Genomic DNA, 22,424 nt, shown 5'->3' with positions numbered 1-22,424 from the left:
GTGTATAAGAGACAGCACACACACTTCACCCCCCCTCCAGTACCCCCTCCTCCCTGACTTAGCATGTCCCAGCTCCTCAGATGGGGAACAGGCAGGTGAAGCATTGGCACCAACACTGGCATCGCAGATCTGGCACTTCCCAGGCGCCACAGGTTACCCAGCAGAAAGCTCAGGAAAGGCAACACATTTCGTTAATACCCAGAAAGTCTGTTTCCAGGGAAAAGGATTTTATCCCTCTCTGCACTGAAGGTCAGCTAAGCCAGCACCTAGTGCTTATGGCAAACCCTGCCCCAGCTGCTTCACAGGCTGCATTGCGGCAGAGGGTGGCCTTCCCGGTGGGCACAGGGGCTTGAGGAGCAAACCCAGCCCCACGCCAGCATCCACGGCTGCCACACAACGTACGGGGCATTGGCACACGCTCCCGTGCAAAATTGATGGGGAGACACGGTGCCTTCAGTGGCAGTGTTGGAACAGGTGAAATAGCGTTACTTCACTGCTGCGCGTAGCAAGATGTTGTGGGAGAAGTTAGTTTTGTCCAAGTCTCTTCCAAAAGCCATCCTGTAGCATTCACTCTGGTGCTCTGAGATTTCCTGAGATCAGTTTGGAAAAGGCACCCAGCTGTAAAAGCGTACCTAACAGAGCGGGGACTGGAGTTGGAAACAGTTCTTTATTTAATAGCTGGTTCCTTATTTATACCGTCTCTATCATTCGGGGTATTTTCCTGACATTTGTGAAGGGCAGGGGCGGGGGAATCACTACCTGCAGGAGGGCACAGACTGTCTGGGAAAAGAAAAAAACCCACACTTAATGCCCAAAGTTGTAGCTTACCCGCATAGCAGTTTGCTGTAGGTAGTGTAGAAGAGACAAGATGGTTGGTTCCCTTTCTGGTTATAGCGGGGGAAAAAATAAAGATGCCACGAATAATCACTTGTTAGATAAATACCAGCCTCTCAGTGGAACAGGTTAACCTACCTGCAGCTGGATTTACTCACCGTCCCAGGCCTGCTGCTCCTACCCGGTTCTGTGAGGGTTTCCACCTTCTGCGACGTTTCAGCTCGCCAGGGGGTGTTTTACCCTGGGACAGGCTGTGCACAGGAGTATCTTTGCAGCCAGTCAAACATATCCCCAGCACACACTCTGCACCTGCCTTTGATCACTTGGCAGTTGCTAGCGCCAGCCCGTTCTCAGCTCCCCTAGGGATGAAACGCCTCACTGCCCATTCTTACAGCATCCTGAATCGTTGTGCTTTTCTAGCCCTAACATCTTCACCTCAGCGTCTGCAATGACCATGACCTTACGGGGAACTGGTATATTTACAGACCTAGGAACTAATTTCCCCATCAGAATAGTCATCAAACTACATCTGCTGTGAAATTAAGTAAGCTTAAAGTTCTTAAACATTAAAAAAAAAAAAAAAAAGACCACTGTGATGTCTCATTTGCTTATCAAGGTATTGGCATACAGCTGAGATCTGATCTTGCAAGGTGGGACCTGAATGGGAATTAAAGGCAGTCAGAGACAGCAGAAACAGTCCTTTAATAAATCGTGAGCAACCAGCTCCCTGTAAGTAGTGTCAGATCCTCACTGCTGGATCAGTGCATGCTTGACAGGATTTTCCGAGCATAATAGACAAAGAAACACCACCACCATTTAATCAGTCAGGATATATAATTACAAGGCAACTTGAAGATCCTCGTTTGCCTCAATTTTCAAAACCAGGATCCACCCCCCCAAGTGAACTGCCAGCTCAGTTCACGTAATGAATTTTCACCACATCTCCCAGCTCTGTCTAAAACACTTTAGATTCTGATCAGTGTGCATTTTAAGCAAGAAGAATAAACATTCCAAACCAGAGCTACACGTTTGCGGTACCAAGTCAGGCAGCATCCATGGTCTGCAGCAGGCGAGAATCATCAAAATGTACAGAAATGCCAGATGTCACAGGGTGAGACAGTATAGTAAAGCCTATAAATATTCAACATTATTTTTCCAGCATACATTTGTGATTCATAAAATGTGGAACTATAATGAATTTCAAATGCCACATAAATGTTCAAATACAAGATTTTTCTCTGTGCTTTCATAATGCTTTAACAACCTATGTCTGGGCTGCATAAAGTTGGCATTTAACTTGCAAAGGTGTGACTAAAACCCCACTCTTTTAACCAAAATTACTGAATAAAAATTAACAATTGCATTTTCAAATTTTTCCAAGTGAGAATTTATCTTCCTGTAGCGCATGCACAGGTGCTGTAAAAGTCTGCAGTATGTTAGAACTGTTCTAGCAAGGGCAAGAGAGGGGGTAACTTTTTCTCTGAACAATTTTCATAGAAAGATCTTTCGAACAATGAATCCCTCTGGGGTGAGAAACTCCATCTGACACGCGCCCATGTGAAGGAAGGGCCTGTTCCCCAGCATTTGAAATGTGGGAACATTCAGTAAGACTTTTTTTTAAAATATCGACCTTTTCCAACAGGCAGAGACGAGGTTTGTTAGAAGGCAGACCTAGGCTCCTGCTCCAGCCCCGGTTTGGAGGATAAACCCCCTTGTTATGACTAACTGAACCTCTCCTCCCTTTCCCAAATCACAACATTTGAATAACCATCTTAACCAAGATAGGAAAACATTTCAGGATAGACTAACTTAAGGGTTTAGTCCTAAAAGATACCGAACATCATAAATTCTCATTGTTTTCATGCGTAAATAGGTATTTTTAAGCCACCTCTCTCATGTAATCTCTAGGTGCCATGAATTTATTATAAAACAAACACATTGTGAAGTAGGAATTATGAACAAGGTTGAAGAACACACTACTTTTTAAGATTAGGTCTTAAGTTCAACCAGAACGAACATAAACTTGAGCGGATATAATAACTCTCAAGTGTGTTTATATTTTTTATATATATATATATATATATATTCTATATATATATGTTACTTTTGTGTTTCTTCTTCTTGGAAACGCATCACATATTTTTGCAACAAGTTGTCCCGGGGATAGTACAGGTTCTTGAAAAGGCAAATACACAAACAGTATTTAGGACATCAAGAAATACAATCAGTCTTTGTAGTGCATTTAGAAAAAAAGCTCTTTGGAACATTAACTATAACATTGCAAAAGTATAGGATAATCATGACCAGTGTTCTAATATTTGTTAATGAGGATTTTGATTTACAAATAGATTTCCTACACGGTGTGGTCATTTGATCTAAATTACACTGGTGAATTATTCATATTTTAGGTCTGCTGCTAACTATTACAGTTGTAACTGAACACACCATGGATGGACAACAATGCGCAGCACGTGGAAAAGTACAGAAATGTGACTCAAACTTCAAAACCACAGAAAAATCTTTCAAAACAGGCTGGCAAAAACTTCATTATGTATTGAGCACTGAGCAGCGTTAAATCTGAGCATACAGTGGAAAAATCCATGCACAGAAGTACAAGAACCCTGTCAGCTAAGGGACTGAAAAGCACGGCCCAAGGAGGAGGTGTGAGATGGGCTGTCACCTTTAGAATTAAACCCGACAGGAACAGAGGTGTTAATGAAACAAACCCAAATGATTACTTACAAAATGGTTGTGGGTTGGTTTTTTTCCTCACATATATATGTTTAATGAACATATAATCTCCACTCTTCATTTTTGCCAAAACAGAACAGAGGACAGTGCTTAAACCACTTTCTCCAAAATCTAGTTTGTTTATAAAATATGCAAGTGTTTCAATATTTTTCCTCAGCACTTTATAATCTCTTTCGTAGATAGGATAACATTAACCAAAAGATCTACAAAGATAACAAATGTAGAGTCTGCCTTCACTGTCAAAAAAACTTATGAAAAATATTGCCGAGAAGAAAATTTCAAGAGCACTTTAATATACAGAATGAGTGGCATAGATGTATGGGGCTTATTTTAAAGAGACAGCCTTTATTTAAAGTACTTTGTTTTGTAGATCTTATAAAGTAAACATTACAATATTTTTTCCACAAATATATTAAAATTGTTTAAATTTAAAAGGCAATTCCACTGACTGATGGATATTTTTAAAGAAAAAAAATAACAGAAACAGGCAGCTCAACTAAAACTAGATTTTAAACATTCTGTTTTGTCATTCCATCTCCTTTAAAAAAAAAGAAAAAAAAAAAGAAAAAAAGAAGACATTTTTCACCTGGACTTCCTTTACAGCAATAAGGCAACTCCAGGAGATTTGAATGAGCTCCTTGGAGATTACAGATACTGTAACTGGCTGCTCCTCATGCTTTATAACACCCAAAGGTGCAACTATCCATTAATCACAAGCATACCTGTGCATTAAAATATAAAACTTAAATTACAGATTTTAAAAATATTACTAATAGACTTCCCTATCATAAAATGTTTTACATTTACAGTACTTGAACTATTTCAGTTCTGGGTTGATGAGGTTTAAGCAATTTACCACTGCAAGAGTTAGACTCTGGAGCTCACAAATAGCACAACCCAACCAGGGGCAGCAATAGTCGGTAGAGTCATAGTGCAAATCAAAATAAGGAGTGCAGAACTGCACTGGTTGTTTACATCTCTCAAATATAAATGAACAAAATGAGCTCTTATAATGTACATGCAATAAATTATAGTAAGCATATGACAATGGGGCTGGGGCATTCTACAATTTTAGCTGGTGTACCAGAGGTGAAGCCTGTGAAAGATAGGACTCGGTAAACAAAACATTTCAAAGCTCTGTTGTCATAGCACTTGAACTATGCTTTCACGCTTTGTACTTCTGCTTCCCCGTCTCGCTGATCACACAGATATGCTGAAAGAAAATAAAATAAAAAGCTCCTGTTAGAAAAGTAATGTTGGAGACCTATGTTTTACATCCATAGTCAACAACGTGCTTCTGAAAAAAATACAAGCATGCTATAGACATTTCAGTACAAAAGAATGCTGTGATACTGTTTATGCAGAAAAACTTAAGCCTTTTTTTGTCTAAAAATCTCAACGTTGCCTTCTTTCTCCCCCTGCTAATTGTCCCACCCAATGCGTGGTGAGACCCAGATGAAGAATTAAAGACTTAGAATAAAAAGTGAACCCCTCTTAACTCCCAAGGTCTCTTCTCTAACTCTTACAATAACTAAGCAAATGCACTTCTTGGTTGTAGACATCTGGTAAGAAGCTTCACACAAACTTCGCATTATTTCACAGTTGACAGGAGATGTGTAGCCTCCATTCTGCATGCAGCAAAATAAATTTTAGTTTCATGAGAGCTCCAGAACGTTGTCCTGCTGCTCTAGTGTTTGCTCTCATCGTTGCACCACCGACAGAACAGATTTGCACGAGGCACGATTACAGAGGAGGGAGAGTGATGTGAGGAGACTTCCCTTCCTTCCTCCTCCCTAGTTTTAAATGGACAAAAACATACGGGAAAAATTACTTACGTTCAAATCTCTAAAGTATTCATTGTAATCTAGGGCGTATCCCACAACAAATTTGTCTGGCACTTCAAATCCAACAACTGAAAAAGACCGTAAGTCACCAGTATGTTAGAAAATAACTTCCTAGAGTTCACTGGACCTTTTTATAGAGGCAATCTGGAACTTTATAGATATGTAAGCATCCTAACCGATTTTATTTCTTCCACTCAAATACCCTCAAATTAATATTTGAGCTATTTTAAAATTTTAACTTACTTTGTGGATTTAATTTATCAACTGAAGCAAAATTAAATAGATGCATTTATTGGTTCCCATGCAGCAGCATGGTGCTAGCATGCAGTCTGCAAGAAATGAATGGAAGCACTTAAATCTACAAACAGGGTATTATTATCAGAACGTAAAATTCCTTGAAAATTTCCTGCAAGTTTGTAAATACATACAAAAAGAGCCAATGCTCCCCAGAACTTCCTAGATGCTCGACATGCCAGTGCAGAAGCAGTGGAACTAGTGAGCACAGCACAAGTCACCCTCACAGTATCACTCAAAAGGCAGCACCGCTGGGAGCTGGGCCCGTGCCTCGGGCAGGGCTGCAGGAAGGTACCCAAAGGCGTAACGAGAAGGCTGGTTCAGTCATCAGCTCCTGCAAAACTGTGGATCTGCAAGTCCAATAGAACTCTGTGAAGAGCTGGGAGAGTAAGCACAGAGTAATGTGAATATCAGAACCGCAGTTATTGCAGGAAAACCAATCCTTCACCTTTGAGTAACTGCCTACATGGACTCCACTCTTGCAACTGGCAGGCAATGACCTGATATGTAAGAATATACTGTGACTGCTGAAGCACGTCTTAGATGCTGATTCCATGGTGTAGAGAATAGTGAAGAGTAAAGAGCACTTTGTTCTTTATGGAATCACTTGCAGGTTTCAGAAACAGTTGGTTTGGGATTTTTTTGGTGTGTTTGGTTGTGGTTTTTTCCTCCCAGAGAAGCTGCCTAAAAAGAGGAAATCAGCTATTCCACAGCTGTAGCAGGACAGTTCATGAGTGGGCAGGCAGTATCAGTCCAACCTGTCCACACACTCTACAAAATGACCAAAAAATATTAAAGGATTTAAAATATAAGATTTCCAAATGGCTTTCTCCCCTCATGCTAAAATGAAAGACCCCTGAGCACAGGAAGGCTGCATGGTCTTTCTTTCCCTGGCTACAGTGAGGGTCTGTAAGGAAAATAAAGAGAGAAAAATTGTACAATTCAAAGAAAAGGCTGTGTGCACTTTTTGAAAAATTAAGGCAATGTTTAGCGTCTACCTGGCCTCACAACACAGGGATAAAATGGAGGCCCAGCCATTAGTGCCTTGTTGTCTCTTCTTTCAGGGCTCACGTGTCCTGCACTGAGCAGGTTTTCTCTGTGGACAGATGGCAAAACAAGTCATCTGCTGCAAGATGCTCGAAAGGCAGACCATTAACCCAGCTAAGCCTATAATAAGATCTCAGGAATGAGGGGCATCCTGACTGAGGGGCACACCTCAATTAAGCTTTAAGGCACTGAAAAACTTCAGTTCCAGAATACCGCACAACCTTGGAAAAGAGGAGGAAGAAGATGTGATTCTGCTGCTAAATTTACTCCACTTCCATGGTGAAAGTATACAGTCCAGTTTAACAGGAATTTAGTGTCCAGAACAGGGTTAAAACACATAGCCCCTCCCAAGGCAGGAGGAGCTGTCACTCTGGTACCACTGTTGGGTGTGGATGCTATTCCCTTCTTTATGGTTTTGGGACAGAGAGGAGAAGACGGGAAGGGAGTAATTCAGATGCCTAGACATAACTGGTTTGGGGCCAATTTAGGCATTTTATCACTCTAAACTTGTATCTGAACTGCTACCCATGTGGTCTTCCTGCGTTCCTGGGGACATCCAAACAGCACGAGGTGGCCAGGTTTAGGCACACAAATCAATCCCAAAAGCGTCAAAGGTGAATCCAGCAGATTCTGCTGACCAAAGCATTTGACTACATGCAAGCTGGGAGAATTTGCACATGAAGAGGCTGTAACCTGCACCAAAACATCAAAGATTCCTTTTCATGTAGTAAAATGTTACAATAAGTTAAAAGAAAAAAGGATCAGATCAAATCCAGATTAACTCTGTCAAAATACCTTCCAAATATTTAAGAGGAAAATCTATCAAGTCTTCAGTGAAAACTTATCTGGAACATCCTTGGACTCTGACCAAGGGATACACAATACACTGACATACTTTTAAAAATTAATAATGGTTGTCAAAAAGTCACTTACAGTCTGGCCGATATCCCACACTTCGAGGAGTTCTTTTTACCAACAAACTGTCAAATAAAACAAGTGTAAAACTGAAACATGGAAAAGCATTGCGTACAAATGTATGAGACTGTTTTGATGACAGACAAGCTGAATTTGGCCTAAATGTGCATAACTGACATCATAATTACTCATGATTTAAATTATTACTTTATTTGCAGGTGCAGCTTATCATAACGACAAAATCAAAACTTTCTAGAATCATGACTGGTTCAAAGCCTAAAGGGCAACTAACGGGTCTGCAAGAAAGAGGTTAGGAAATACTGATATGGATGGGGTTTTATTGTGAAAAGGTAATGGGGTTTTATGCGTGTTAGGAACTTCAAGTGCAATTTAGCTTATAGGTAAAGAGACAAACTTGGGATCTGATCAGACCACCCGAGCTCTTTTCAAAAGATTTAGTATTATGAAGCAAAAGTTCAGCTGCTTAAATGCAACCTCAATTGCACTTGTGCAACGTGTCCTTAACTGTTTTTCACTGGCAGTACTCATTAGCCCTGTAAAGAAAATGTAATTGGTTCTGATCAGGTGATACAAACGAGATCCACTTTTCCAGAATTAATAGTCAGAGGTGTAAAAAAACATGGAGATACAGAGTTGAGGGTACTGTTGTAGAGAGAAATGTCCTGCTAGTTTAATTTGATTCTCTCATTATTCATTTGGGCACTTCTACCTCTTAGAAGACAAGCCACAGGGCTGACATTTGTCTGTCTTTGAGATACAGAGGCTTTGGGAGGAAAGAAAAGGTGGTCGATGGCTGAATTTAAAGACAGAGGTCAGCATAACTCTGTGCATTAAGCATAGACCTCCTTCCCTCCTGGACCACCCCGAAGGTGGGGCTTCTTTTGTCAGACAGTTTCAATTTTAGACAGTTTCTGAAACTTCTAATTGTGACATTTAATTGTTGAGAACTGGTATAGAATTTGATCAAAGAAACCCCAAAATTGTATTAGCATTAATTCACATCTCCCTGCTACAACAAAAAAAAAAAAAAAAAAAGAGAAGAAAGAGGCAATTGAAGTAACTAAGAACATTACACTTAAGACTGTTGAGAACGATCATGTTTACCTGCTCAGGTCTTTAGCAGACCCAAATTAGTGCAATGGGTTTAAAGAATAAGAAACTGGACTTTGCTCATACTATGTGATATTCATGATGGATGCTGCAGTGTGAGGGCACTATTCAATGACAAATGTTTAAAATTTGGCACACTTAATCTGGGAGAAATCCTAAACCACCTCACCTTAGCAAATCACCTCCAGATTATCAGCAAGAAGAGCTGTTCTTGTACGTCTAACAACTGCTTTGACATTGTTATGGCAACACAACTGATTAGATATTACACACAGCTCTGCTTTATCTCTAATCCCCAGCAATCATTATACTTTTATTGTAAAATACACAACCGCAGCATAGCAGCATAAAAGACGCTATTTAAAAATAAGCAGGAAGAATGTTGATATCAGTTAATAATATAATATTATCCTCAAAATTTCTTGTTATTTGTGATTTAATTATAAAATGTTTTGAAACTAACTGATTAAAGATGTAACTAAGTAGAAAAGCCTGAAAGAGCATATGGCTGGGTGACTCTCACAGAATGACCTCTAAAGCTCAGCTGCACTATGCACACTACACAAACAATATTGTTAGTGGGCAAACTAATTTAATTCTACAATTAAAGAAGGCAAACTAAAAAAGGTCTCTGCTGCAGAAGTACACCACTGCAGTATACTGAAGTGGCAGATAGTGCAAGCAGAAACAAACATGTTTGGATAGATACTACACGTACGTAAGTGACAACCACTCACTTTTTATCTCCATCCCTAGTAAAAGTCTACATTTATGAACTGAATTTGTGTAGAAAATACTTCCACCAATTTGAGAGGGTATTTTTTTAAGCCCAGAAGACTTAAAATCTTCCATATACTTCTCAGCTTGTCTTGGACTTCAGTGGTGAAACCCCCACAAGCTTTACCATAACATGATAAGGCAAGACATGTACAAGCTATCCCCTTCTGAAGCACTGAAATTCTTCCAGCAGTGAGACTGGAAAGAACACAGTGTTTCTGACAGCCTTAACGAACCTATGTTCTCATAACAAGCAAAAGTGGTTTTGGAGTTTAAACAAATACTAAACTCCAACAGATCACATCATATGTGACTCCAGCAGAAATGCTCCCTCCCATTTCTCTTCCACCAAAATGTATTCTATACTTGTGGGTTTTTGTTTGGGTTTTTTTGGGGTTTTTGGTTTGGTTTGGTTTTTTACACTGTGTGTCCTTCTTAAGTTGAAATACAGCACAAATAACCATCATTAAAAATTTACCTGGCTACTTTCACCATCTTTGGATTGTACTGCTTAAGTAGAGACAGCAATGTTTTCATTGTTTTACCAGTATCAATTATATCCTAAAAATAAAAATCTCAAGTAAGAAAATTAAACATGTTAGAGTAGCATTTCTACCACAGAAATTGCTCATCCACATTAGCACAAAAATATGCCAAAATACTGTTCATAATCAAATATAGTTGACATGTAACACCATGTGCTTACACAGAGCGATCACACACATTAACAATAGTTCTTAATTGTTGTGGGTAACTATGACTTTGAAAGCAGCTACTGAACTATGACCCTCCTGGCTCCTTTTGGAGATTTTATGGCTTGTGCTTCTTGCAGCTATTTGACAAGCAATGTTTAATTTGAATATGATAAGAGTAACATTAGTCTTGCTGTTGAGCTCAGTTACAGAGACAGATGTATACAACAGAAAGAAAAGCAAGAAGGGAAAATAGGCAGAACAACTAATTACTGCAATTAAAGGAGTGTAATTTACATTACAGATCCAAGAAATAGCCAAGGAAATTGCAGTGCGAGTATCTGGGTGCAGTTCTAAAGTCAATATTCAAACACGTTAAAACGAATTTTGACACATCATTTGAGTCCCATCCACTGCACATACAAGCAGAAAAAAAGAATATATGGCTTGAAACTGAACATCACAAGTGGATTCCACATTTGGCCTGAAATAATCACACAACCTTTAGAGGAACAGTCCTTACCCTGGTCTGAAATCAAATCTATTTGAAGTGAAGGAGGTAGATAACACAGAAGCAGCAATGTCCTGGTTTCAACTTATTTTCCCATGACTCCCAATTAAAATAAAAATCAAACAAAAAAACTCAAGAGAGCACCCCGTCAGCTATACTGTCCTTAACACTTCATGCTTTTAGTCATGATTATGAACTCAAGAAAAGTTAAAGATATACAGATACATAAATAAAAGTTGGCCAATAAACACAAGTAGCTACTTCTGTACTCTAAAGACAGACCCTATTACTGATTTTGTATTGTCTGATTATCTCTTTATTGGAAATTATTTTTTTTTTTTTCCCCCACATTAAAGGGATGAGGTATAGAAAAGCCCAGTGCTCTGGTGCACAAGATATTAAACCTACAATAAATAATAAATGTGCATTTTTATTGTTTGACATTTAAAATGGTGATCGGTAGAAGGGTTCCTATTTGACAGTGTATAAGACAAGTCACTGGATAGATGATTCACTGAACAAATGAGAAACTAACCTAGTTAGCTGTCTGGGGCTTTAAAGACATATATTCATCTGAAATGGAGCAGATACATAATTAAATGCATCTGCCTATCTGAAGCAAAATATACTTCAAAGGACACCACTGGTCACACAGATGACTGCTGTATACATATTATTTTGGTAAGAGTTTTGGAACTGAATGTGCTTCCTGTGGAATAATATAATCTCTCAAACTAAATAAAAAAAGCCCATACATAGAACACATATTTTATGACAGAGGAAACATCTTTCCCTTTGGCTGCTGAATCAGTTGCCATAGTTGTTTCTTTGCTTACAAACAAAGCCATTTCCATTATGTGGAGCCTTAAGACATTAGTAGCTTGCACATCTATTTTTCCTGCCTACTGCTGATGCTTCCCTATCCTGAAACTGGCAATCTTACCCACCAATATCCTTTGTCAAAGCTATACTTACTGAACATAAGCAACACTGTCCATCAAGAAAGAGGTCTGAAAGCAACTAGGAAATCAAAAATCTGAACCCACTAGGAAATCAAACTGAGGTGTACTGTACCTGGTATCATCCAAAGAACCATGACAGGACAGAAGAATGGAAATTTAGCAACTGCAAAATGCTAATTAGGAATTAGCATTCTCTATGTCACTGTTCTCTAAACAAATTATACACAGGGACATTGTACTGTTTTTCATATACTTTAGGATATTCCTACCAGGAACCTATTTCTACCCCTGCAGTTTCATTTTCTAGCTTGCTGTTATAAGCCCAGAACAATAACATGCTTAATAACACTTTGTTCAGACTTTTTTTTTAAATTAAAAAAAGACAACATTTTAGAATTGACAGAATCCCAAAAAACTCAAAGTAAATGCAAACAATTTTACATGGATATTTTCCTTGTTAAATTTGTCAGCTGAATGCAATTTGAGAATTCAAAACACAGGCAATTTCAAATTCAGAGCCCACTTGCAAAATTTAGGCCTGGAATCAGAAGCTAGAAGCCTTGCCACCATAAACTGTAGGTTTTCTGGCTTAAGAACAACTTCTATCAAAACTCTTTTACCAGTCACACATTAGAACTTCAAAGTGAAATGTAATACTTACTTCTACGATCAAAACATTCTGGTGGGAATAAAAAGACAAAAGAAAAAAAAAAACAAAAAATCCATTAATATCTAGAGAATATGCCATTTCTTATATATATTAATCTCTACAATTCATTCATTTTCACTGCATTTAAGTATTTGTACCACCATTTATGTACGTTTATACACGTAACAGCGAATTCTATGTAGTTAACATTTCTAATGCTCTAATAACAATTAACTGGAAATGAGATTCTCCTCAAAGTCTCATGCTGAGTACAAAGTGGTCTTTAAATAATTCAGACTTTGAGAATTCTAGATATATGCAGAAGAGATCAAAACAGAGTCTACACAATTCGTATTCCTCTAAAGCAAAGAGTGTCATGCTATAGACGCGTACGATCCTGTCATACCTACATCATTTATACTGAACTGTGACATACATGCCTTAAAGATCAAAAATGTGTAAGGAGAAGGGGGAAGCAACGTGTTCTGACGGAGCAGGAGGCAATGCTGCTTAACCCCAGACATCTGTCTCAGTGTTGTCTGTAGAGTCACTGGAGAAAAGCAAATTCCCTATTTACATTCTCCCACTTCCCTCTCTCGGCACTGCCTGTAACGGGAACCTCCGTTCCTAACCTGGGCTGCACATGACACATCCTGACAGCATCAATTCCCATCACTACTTCAGTCAAACACCAATACAGCAAAGAAATAATGGCGCTCTCTTTTAAAGGCAGTTTGCAGACAACAACCCACACAAGATTATTCTTCTCAGGCACTGGAGAAAAATGTATCTCCTAAAACTCTGCTGATACTGAAGATGGTGAATAGGGGTTTTTTTGGTTAAGTTCAGACTAAACTGACAGCTTGGGTGGGGCTTATCCACTCTCCTAGTATACAGTGGCAAATATTTAAGTGAAACTCTACTGTTTTCATTTTTTAAAACTCTATAATCTTCACACAATAAATGAGCAGCCTTAAACCCATGCAGGTATGTGGATTCTTTAGTGGGTTGGTTGGTTTGTTTTTAAACATACAATGAGCCATACCTTTCCAGTCAAGGTTGAGAGGTCATCTCCACCAATGACTTTTATATCTCCAGTTGACTGATCATTCTAAGAAAGAGGAGGGGAAGCATTAGCATCAAGAGAATTAAAATAATTTTTTCTTCCAGTAAATATCAAAACTGCAAAGTACATAAACAGCGAACGTTAATGCTTTCAGAAACACAGCGCCACCAGTGTCTATTAACTAAGAAATTACAAGTGATCAAAGATGGCATTTCAGATTAAAGATTGTTTGACAAGACAGCTGCATAAATGCAGGCACCATGTCTCATCTGTGACCATTATATATACATATGTATCTAAAAAGATGTGATTTGCTATGCATTCCCTACAGATATAGAAATAAGACAAAAAGCACTTCAGTTTCCAAGCTGCATGGTGCTATATAGCTGGTAATTTACATCTTAAACTTTAATGCTTTATCAAACCTTACTCTTTCAATAAAAATAAGCAATTGTAACAATAACAGGAATAGCTAGCAAAAAAGCAGATTAATATTTAGAAATATGAGCTACAAAAATAGCCAGAAAAGCTTGTTTGCCTACTTTACAATAAATATTGTAAATCAAATTACTTCTTGTAGTAATTGAACACCAACATAGGTACACTATAAGTACAACACAACATTTTGCTTCGGTAAAACTAAACTTTGATACAAACAAAAATGTACTGTTATATACGGAAGTTAAAAACAGCTGCCAGGAGTGCTTCAAAGATCTGTGCCGTTTATTTAAAGTCACTCATCTGACTTTAAACCTTGACAGTGGCTCACAGTTCATATTAGATGTGATATGTTTATTATTGTACTACTTACAGATGATATTATTCTACAATTTAATCATTTCAGTCGAAGGTTAATCTTGCTTATCAAACTTTATTCTTGTAACTCCTTCCTGCATATCTTCCTTTGAGAAAAATTATACTGTTTTGCTGCTGCACTTTGGAGCCCAAGCGTGGTGCACAACTACCCATCACGCAGCAAGGCAGCAGTTCCTTCCCAAAACCCAGGCACGACTGATGCAATAAAGAGGGGACCACAAGGGAACGGAGAGACAACCACATACAGATATTTGTGCTATATGAATTGTAGGCAAAAGCTAAAAATGTTACCACAGAAAATGGGAAACAAATTAGAGAGGCACACACCAAGTACACAATAAGTAACACTGGGATGATAGTAAAGAGAGAACATATTAAAATCCTCTGGATAGTGGTGTCAACCATCTAGGATAAAGAAGTGTTGACAAATCTAGGCATGTAAAAGCAGAGGATAAGACTAACAGATACTTTCCTTTAAGATTCCTATGGAAAAAAAAACCAAATAAATTATTAGAAAAAGTATCTTTTCAGTTTTGCCCCATATGTTTTAAAGAAAACATTAGTTTGAGTTACACCACTCTGAAATTACACTGAAGTTCCATGTTTCATTAGTATAAGGAACACTCATTTTTGATACTCAACTGTTTAAGTGCTTCCTTAACAGTTCAAACCACTAAACCAAACAGCATCAATGTCACTGTGTCAAAAAAGTCCAAAAACATAATGTCCAAAATGATTGTTGCTTGACCCAGTAGATATACACATGGCTGAATGCCTGAGATACTGGCTAGATCAACCACAAAATTTGATCCAGTTAAGCACTGTATTCATAAAGCTAAAGGACGTTTCCTGTGTTCACCCTATCTTAAAATTATCTCGAATGACAGCTTCTTTAAGCTTTTCCTTGTTTATGTTACAGGACTCTCTTATTTATTCCTACACTAATAGAGATTTCATTCTCCTTCCATGGAAGGGTGTAAAAAACCATCATTCCTTACAAAATAACGATGGAGAAAGACATTACAGGTATTTGTTCCATTAAAATTACGTGCATAGATGACAGTCTTGTATTCCTCAGTATATGTGTAAGATCAGGTTCCTGATGATCTGTTTGGCTACAAAGCAACACACTATACTCAAACAAGAGCACCACAAAACTGTAGGCTACTGTAAACCTTTGGATTAAGCATATTAAAGTATGATGATCATCAGAGAAAAACCAATCTAACCTACAGAAATTTTCCTGCTCCTTCCCACCAAAACCATACACATTGCTACACTCTTTAACACAAAATGTAAACCTTAATTGGCATATAAACCTGCATTCCTATGCAGCTATTGAGTTCCTGAGCAATTAAAGGATAAAAACAGTTAAAGAACTTCCAACACTGGCTGTAACCAGATTTCCATTGGAAAGAACTTTGTTTAATAATTAAGCAATGTTTTAATTATCTTGAGGAGCATTATTTCTGATTTCAGTACTGGTAAGACTTTAATGCTTTGTGGTTTAACACATAAGAGTTTTACTGTTTAGATCTGTTTTCACTGCCTCCCCATTGTCACTGCTGGAAAACAATAACGCTTTACAAGATCGTAACTCCTGACTCAAGTGACTCCAAGATCACCTTTTAAAAAGGCATTTTAAGTTCCTTACAGTATTTGCTGTAAGACTTGGTTAGCAGAGATCTTTCAGAATATGCTGCCATGAGCAGCCCAAGCAGAGTTTGCCAGGTACTCCACCGAAAATCCCTACTTTCCCAAGTGACAGTGCAACACATCTATTGTTTTTTGGCTGCCCTTCATGACTACATAAGCAATGTTTGCTCATTTCCAAGTTTAAATGCAGGAGACTGGTGAAGAGACATTCTTCTTGTAGCACAAACAAAATCAACTGTTTGTCAAGAATACCAAGATCTGGGTCTGTTCACAAACACTAACTTACCATTTCTTAACAGCTTGCCAGATCATTAAAATTCATCTATAAGGAAAGCTGGAGTTATGAGCAAAGTTTAATCACAGCTTGATCATGTCAATATTCTTGGGAGAATTATTTTTAGGTGCAGAACAGTATGAACTTTGCATTGCAACACAAAAAAACCCCATATGCTTGTAAATATTAAATGATCAGTTTGAAACAAGAATAGAACCTTAATTACATGAATTTCAGAACCACTGCACAAGTTCAGCTGCTTTGTTTATGCGACCAGGGTATTTTTAACATCTTTTATCCCATCTGTAAAGGCAGGCAGCATGATCTAGTAATTGCATCCAAAGACAGTGACAAGAGAGCTAGCTCCACTTTCAACTGTCCATTATAGGTTGTGACAGTTTTCACATCACTAAATGCAGATCCCTCCACCTAGTAAAGCACAGACAAAAATTACAGAGCAGATTTAGAATTCTGACACTATTACTGATGGGAGACCTAGTCAATCTGTTACATACATGTTCATGTTAGGACAACCCTATCCAGTCTATCAAGTTATGCAGTCTAAAGGACATAAGTCTGGATATTAATAACCATGTAAGAGAGTCCACAGAAATTAAACGCTCGTAAATACTGTAGTGGAGGCATCAGGTAACAGGAGCTCCTCACTCATGTAGGACAAGAAAACATTCTTTTATGGAATTGGCTGACAAAACAACCCTGAAGCCAACACCTCAAGGAAAACATTCTGCTTAGACAGCTTTCTGTCTAAATGTCTCTGCTTTTCTCTTCATTTACTCATTTTTACTACAAAACCAGGCTTTTAAATTACATAAACTTATTTTGCTGCTCACTCCCCCATTAATATCAAAGCACTACAGTTCTAGGGAGTAATAAACAAAAGCAGCTGTAGTAAAGAAATGAACTAAAGCATGCCTAGCACACCAGTATGAGCAAAGAAAACATGCATATAATAAGTCAGCCTTGCTTTTTAACTAAATAGGGTTTTTTTTTCAGGTGTTTCAAACCATTTCTCCAATAGTTTTTTCCAAAAAACAAAGAGAGTGAAAGGGTGTAGTCTTTATATTGTTTTTTTAAACAAGTCAAGTAAGTTATTGGAAGTGATTCTTGAAGAAAGCAGAAGATACATAATTTCCTCACCAAAAAAAGGTGGGAGTCATAATTTCCTATTCTTTAACATATTATCCTGTAAGAGACATTCAGTTTTCTGTTGTGGCTTTTACAGGCAGACTAGATGGGTGTGTGGTTGCTTAGTGGTTAGGCAGACCAATGGCAGGAGCCTCAATTTCTTGGGGGGAGCAGAAGGAAAGGGTGTCAAACAGCTCTTGCCCACTGATTTAAACACAGTGCATAAACACAGAAAGTGCCTTGTGAGATACAACCGAAGACTGGCATGAACGTTTCTGCCCAGTCTTGCCTTCTTTTTAAAGAGCACAGCTAAATTACTGCCTCCTGTTCAGCAAACGTGAAGGTGGTTTCTAGGTAACCCCTGGACAGCCAGCTATGTGTGCGCCTCGGGCACCCAGGGCTGCTCACCTTGCAAACGGACTTGACCAAAGCCTCACGTGGCTCAGGGCTTCACCATGAAACGTAACAGATCACTCAACAGCAATCATGAATTTATGAAGTTCTTCGACAGCCCAAACTTAAGTCTGCAAATAACTCCATCTCTGATTTCACAGTTAAATGAAATGAAGGATGAGGTTGAGTTGCCAATTTAGTAATATCTATTTTTTTCTACTGGAATAGGCACTCGTCTACAACTGTGACACATAGCCTACACGTAGTTTATACTGCTGCCTTGAATGCAAAGTTGTCGAGACAGAACTAACAGCATAACCTTACAAAACAGTTTATTCAAACGCTCTAAAATGAAACAAAAAAATGTAATTATTTCCATGCTACAGATGGTCTTACAGAACAAATCATAAATACTATCCTGAAAACACAAGACTAGGCTGTCGATAAGTCAGGAAGCATACAGTACTAACACACCTCTGCTTCTTCCTTTGACCTGCACAACGTAACCTTGTACTTCCTTCTATAAAACTTATATGTTACCTCATGTTACAGAATGTTCAACTTTGCTATAAAGTTAAATCCCATTGTTCAGAATGAAAAGATATTATTTTCCAAAAATGTAAACCCAAGAGTAAAACCATGCCTAGTCTCAAAAAGTTAGTGCCACATTCAGTGGCCACTAACTATAAATCTAGGTTCATGAATCTATAGTATTTCCCCAAGGCCAAATATAACTAATTTTGCTCACTGTTTGCTTGAACCAAACCAAAGATGAGAGAGGGAACTCTGGTATAACCGTTTTTGCAGCTTTCAAGTCTTCCTGTCCAACGAATGATGTCTAAGCCACATAAAAATTCTCAGAATTAGATTTTTGTAACCAAAGTTGCAGGAAAATCCTCTGCATCATTCTAGAGATGGGGCACTGGGCAGAGAGAAAACTGTTTAACAAGTAAAGGACATGGAAAGGGTGTCTCTGCTCTGCATAAGGCTTTTACTGGGCTGTGGAGATACCAATGCAAATCTAAAGCAAAATAGATTACATAATAAGGTAGAGAAAGAGTAAATTAGCTTGCGACTCTTAATTCCCTTAATTATTTAATATTAGCACATTCTGGCAGTAACAATACTAAACCACCTCTGTTAATAATATGAAGTTAGTCAAATTTATATAAAGATTACACAGTACGGCAGAGATACTTACACAATAACTCTTCAACCTAATGAAGTCGACAGTCATGGGGATTGACTTGTCACTGTTTCTGTTCAGTGCTTTGATGTAGTCTAATAAATCAGCAAAAAATTTATAGCCACCCTTGAGTACACAGAGTGCTACAATGTGATGTCCTCCCATGCCCTTCATAATTTCTCGTGCCAGTCTCTCCGTCCTATACAAAACCAAGAAAGTTAGCTGTCATAACACATTTAATTTGCTTACTATAGCAGCAGCATTTCATACTGCTAACAGTGACAAACACATGCATCAAACTTGGAAACACATTTTGCTCAGAAATATTTGCCTACCAATTCAGTCACTTTTACACATTATTGGTCAACAAAGTTTTGCTTTTCAAGGTTAATCTAACATTAGCACTGCCAAACGCCTTTGTTTTCCTACGTCACACTCAGCCAAAGCAAATCCTAACACCCTGAAGCTGTTTCACTGCCAGATATGCAACATGAAGGTGTTTTCTCTTTCCAAAGATAGGTTCAGCTTCCATGCAAGGAGCAATGTAAGCTAACACAACCAAAACAGCAGTAGCCCTCACTGAAGAGCAAGAAAATTTTCAAATTGTAAAGAGCTGGTTTATTTGCCAAGCTAGAATGCCAGAAATTTGTCCTAACTGCAAAATACAATGCCAATGAAGCAGAGCAAGAGAACACTGCGCCGTTTTGCTGCAATCATTGTTTCTAAATTTATCTTGTAATTTATTTTAGAAAGCATGGTGTATATATTTATTGTGTGCCAGCTGACAGCAGATCTCTCAGAGAAAGACTACCATTATAAACTTTACGTCAAGTACTTAATGACATGTACTTTGTCCAATTTTTTCCTCTATATGGACTTCCAGTGCAAAGTTTTTACAATATTAGGAAAAAAAAATTTATAGGAATGTATATTATATTTAATCTAACAGGACCAGACCACACAAAATCTAGATGCATTCCTATTCACATGAACTCCAGGAAGATCAACCCAGCATCACCATTAACTGGTTGTGTATCTCCAACAACTGCTTCACTGAATTTGTTGTTCATTCTCTTAAGAGAAATTAGCAACTATCAAACACAAAGTAAAATAAAAATGCCTTGTAGGCTTATGCACCCATTTCTGATCGCATGAGATGGAACTTCCACAGCACATCACAGATTTCAGCAACCACAGAAGTGACAGATTGGTATTTGCAGAGGCTAATGCCCTTCCCAGAAGGTAGGAGAAAGCTGGGTGTTACTTATCTATCATCTGAATATGAGAAATTCTAAGATGGTATCATTAATAATTTACTTTTAATAATATCATAAGAAAATTCAAGAGACTGTAATTGTTTTCAGACTGAACTGGCACAACAAATAACATCTTCTAATTAGGCTTTATGAAGGTAAAACATCAAAGAAACACTGGAAAGTCGTAGATTGCTACATACCACAAAATTTTGCTTGAGAACTATGACAAATTTCCAAGCAATAGCATTAACTGCAAATGTACCAGCTCTTAGAAGCCAAACAAGAAAGAGTTAATCAGCACTTGAACTTCTTAGTCTCTAATTAAATGTAATTTATTTAGACAGTCACCAGGCAGCAAAATTATCACTGGAAGATTGTTTATTCCAGCATCATGGAATCAGCTGGAGCAGTGTACTGTCTGAAGTCAAACAAACCTGTCCATGATGAGCCCATGAGGAATATAGACTTTTTCCAAATCATCTGCATAATGTTTAGGTATGCAGAACAAGTCCAGGTCGTAACCTTGTTCATCATCGCCAATCTGAAAAGGAAATAAGATGAGATTTCTACAAAGCCTTATAGAAAGTCTGTGGTGAGAAACTGCAAGTCCTTTGCTTTATTCGGTAAACTATCAAACCCATAACGCTCATCAGGATCACGTTACTTTCCCTCTCTATAAAAACATCAGTCACACTGAACACAGTGTAAAGTGTAATCTAACAGAACTTACAGTTCACAAGTTGCCTGAAATACCACATGAGCTGTTGTGCAATACAATGTGGCAAGGAAATTAAGTCCTAACAACATTCTCCTACACCGGAGACCAGGAAAATTAAGATACTACACCTCAATGAATCTTTTTATTTCATTACGAAAATAATCGAGGAGCTTTTTAACGCCTTTGATTTTCCTAGTGTAATGCAAAACCTGCATTTACAATTAAGCAAGCAGAGGTTTTGACATGGACATCTTCCAAATCTCCACAACAGCAAATCACAACAAAACACAGAAGCCAGTTTTCAGGACAAGACAAGACAGCTACATGAGCATGACAAGCTGTGCTGCTCTGAAGCAAGCCTCCTCCGACCACCACCTGCAAACCGTGGAGGTTCAAGATCTTTCAGACTCCGAAATGAAAGCCCTACTTCAGCAACCTGTTCCACACGGGCAAATTCCCTGTATGAGACAGCCTGCAGTATTAGCAAGTGTGTATTAATTAAGGATTAGCAAATATATATAATTATACCAAACACTGCTGAGGTTCAGAGCACATTGTCACAACAGCATCAAGAACAGCCTTCCTTGAACCTCACTCTGCTGCAACCTGAAAATGACAGCGTGTTTTTTAATTACTTCACTATCTGGTTACGCAGCCAAACGTTAGTACATCTAAAATGAAGTTAAGAATTTCACGAGGGAACACTGAAGATTATTACTGACAGTTCACCAGGCTGGCACTTTAAGTATCCATTTTGGCTACCCCTGCCCTTGCAGGACACAATCTTATTTTTGTGCCCAAGGAAGCACTTACCTGGCTTGTGATCAGTCAACTGTTTACATGCGAAGGTTTTTTTTTTTTGTTGTGTAACCCCTCATGAGTATTTCACAGGGGCAATTTCACGAGTGTTTCATCCAAAACGGACCCTGTACGGCCCCCCCCCACCCCCGGCTCAAGGCGTCGGGTCCCAGCAATCCAGCGACAAGGCAGGTCCCTCCCAAAGCACATGGTATTTTCCTGTGGTTGTATCTAGCGTGTCTACCAAACCTTCCCTTCTGCATCTGGCAGGGAATGGGCCCTTCCTACAGATTTTATCAGGTTTTTTACTGACTGCAGGGATTTACAGCCACAACCCTGCGGCCGCCACAGCCCTCAAGCCGTTAAGTCACCACATGTATTCCACGAGCACCCGGCACCGGCTTTAAAAAAAAATAATGAATATGTGAGAGCCTTAGGAGATACGGCGATGATTAAAAAAAAAAAAAAATATATATATATATATATATATCCCTGAATGCTCCTCCTCAGAAAAGACGTCCTAACTGAAACATTTAAGCGACTTAGACCGCGCTCCCGGCTCTCACTGACAAACCGGTGCCTCCCCAGCACGCTGCGAAAAGCAACAGGAATAGGAAGTTGTGCGGCGCCGGGCTCGTGTCTGGTGGGAAGTTGTTTCACCTTCATTTCTGAGGCGGCAACTCCGGCTCTCCCCGCCGTCCTCCGGGT

The 22,424-nt window shown here is 38.6% G+C and overlaps 1 protein-coding gene across 1 annotated transcript; it reads right to left on the bottom strand.

Annotated features, from left to right (window-relative positions):
- Window positions 1-3,197: 3,197 nt before the first annotated feature.
- On the bottom strand, window positions 3,198-21,473 carry HPRT1 (hypoxanthine phosphoribosyltransferase 1). Its single transcript, XM_026848806.1, has 9 exons — window positions 21,447-21,473; window positions 20,635-20,741; window positions 18,960-19,143; window positions 13,453-13,518; window positions 12,420-12,437; window positions 10,072-10,154; window positions 7,704-7,750; window positions 5,421-5,497; window positions 3,198-4,798 (listed from the first exon to the last, which is right to left on the bottom strand). The coding sequence occupies exons 1-9, from the start codon at window positions 21,471-21,473 to the stop codon at window positions 4,751-4,753; spliced, it is 657 nt and encodes a 218-aa protein (XP_026704607.1). The 3' UTR covers window positions 3,198-4,750.
- Window positions 21,474-22,424: the final 951 nt, after the last annotated feature.

The sequence above is a fragment of the Athene cunicularia genome (assembly GCF_003259725.1).
Source record: "Athene cunicularia isolate RWA chromosome 4 unlocalized genomic scaffold, athCun1 chr4_part3, whole genome shotgun sequence".
Taxonomy (NCBI): domain Eukaryota; kingdom Metazoa; phylum Chordata; class Aves; order Strigiformes; family Strigidae; genus Athene; species Athene cunicularia.
The sequence above is the reverse complement of the archived record's forward strand: the minus strand, read 5'-3'. Positions and strand labels throughout refer to the sequence as shown.

Excerpts from the sequence above, each read along its gene's own strand:
- HPRT1 (XM_026848806.1), bottom strand. The coding sequence starts at position 21,473 with ATGTGCTCTGAACCTCAGCAGTGTTTG. Across the intron at positions 20,742-21,446 it reads CTGAACCTCAGCAGTGTTTG|ATTGGCGATGATGAACAAGG; the intron begins GTATAATTATAT and ends TTTCCTTTTCAG. Across the intron at positions 19,144-20,634 it reads CATGGGCTCATCATGGACAG|GACGGAGAGACTGGCACGAG; the intron begins GTTTGTTTGACT and ends GGTTTTGTATAG.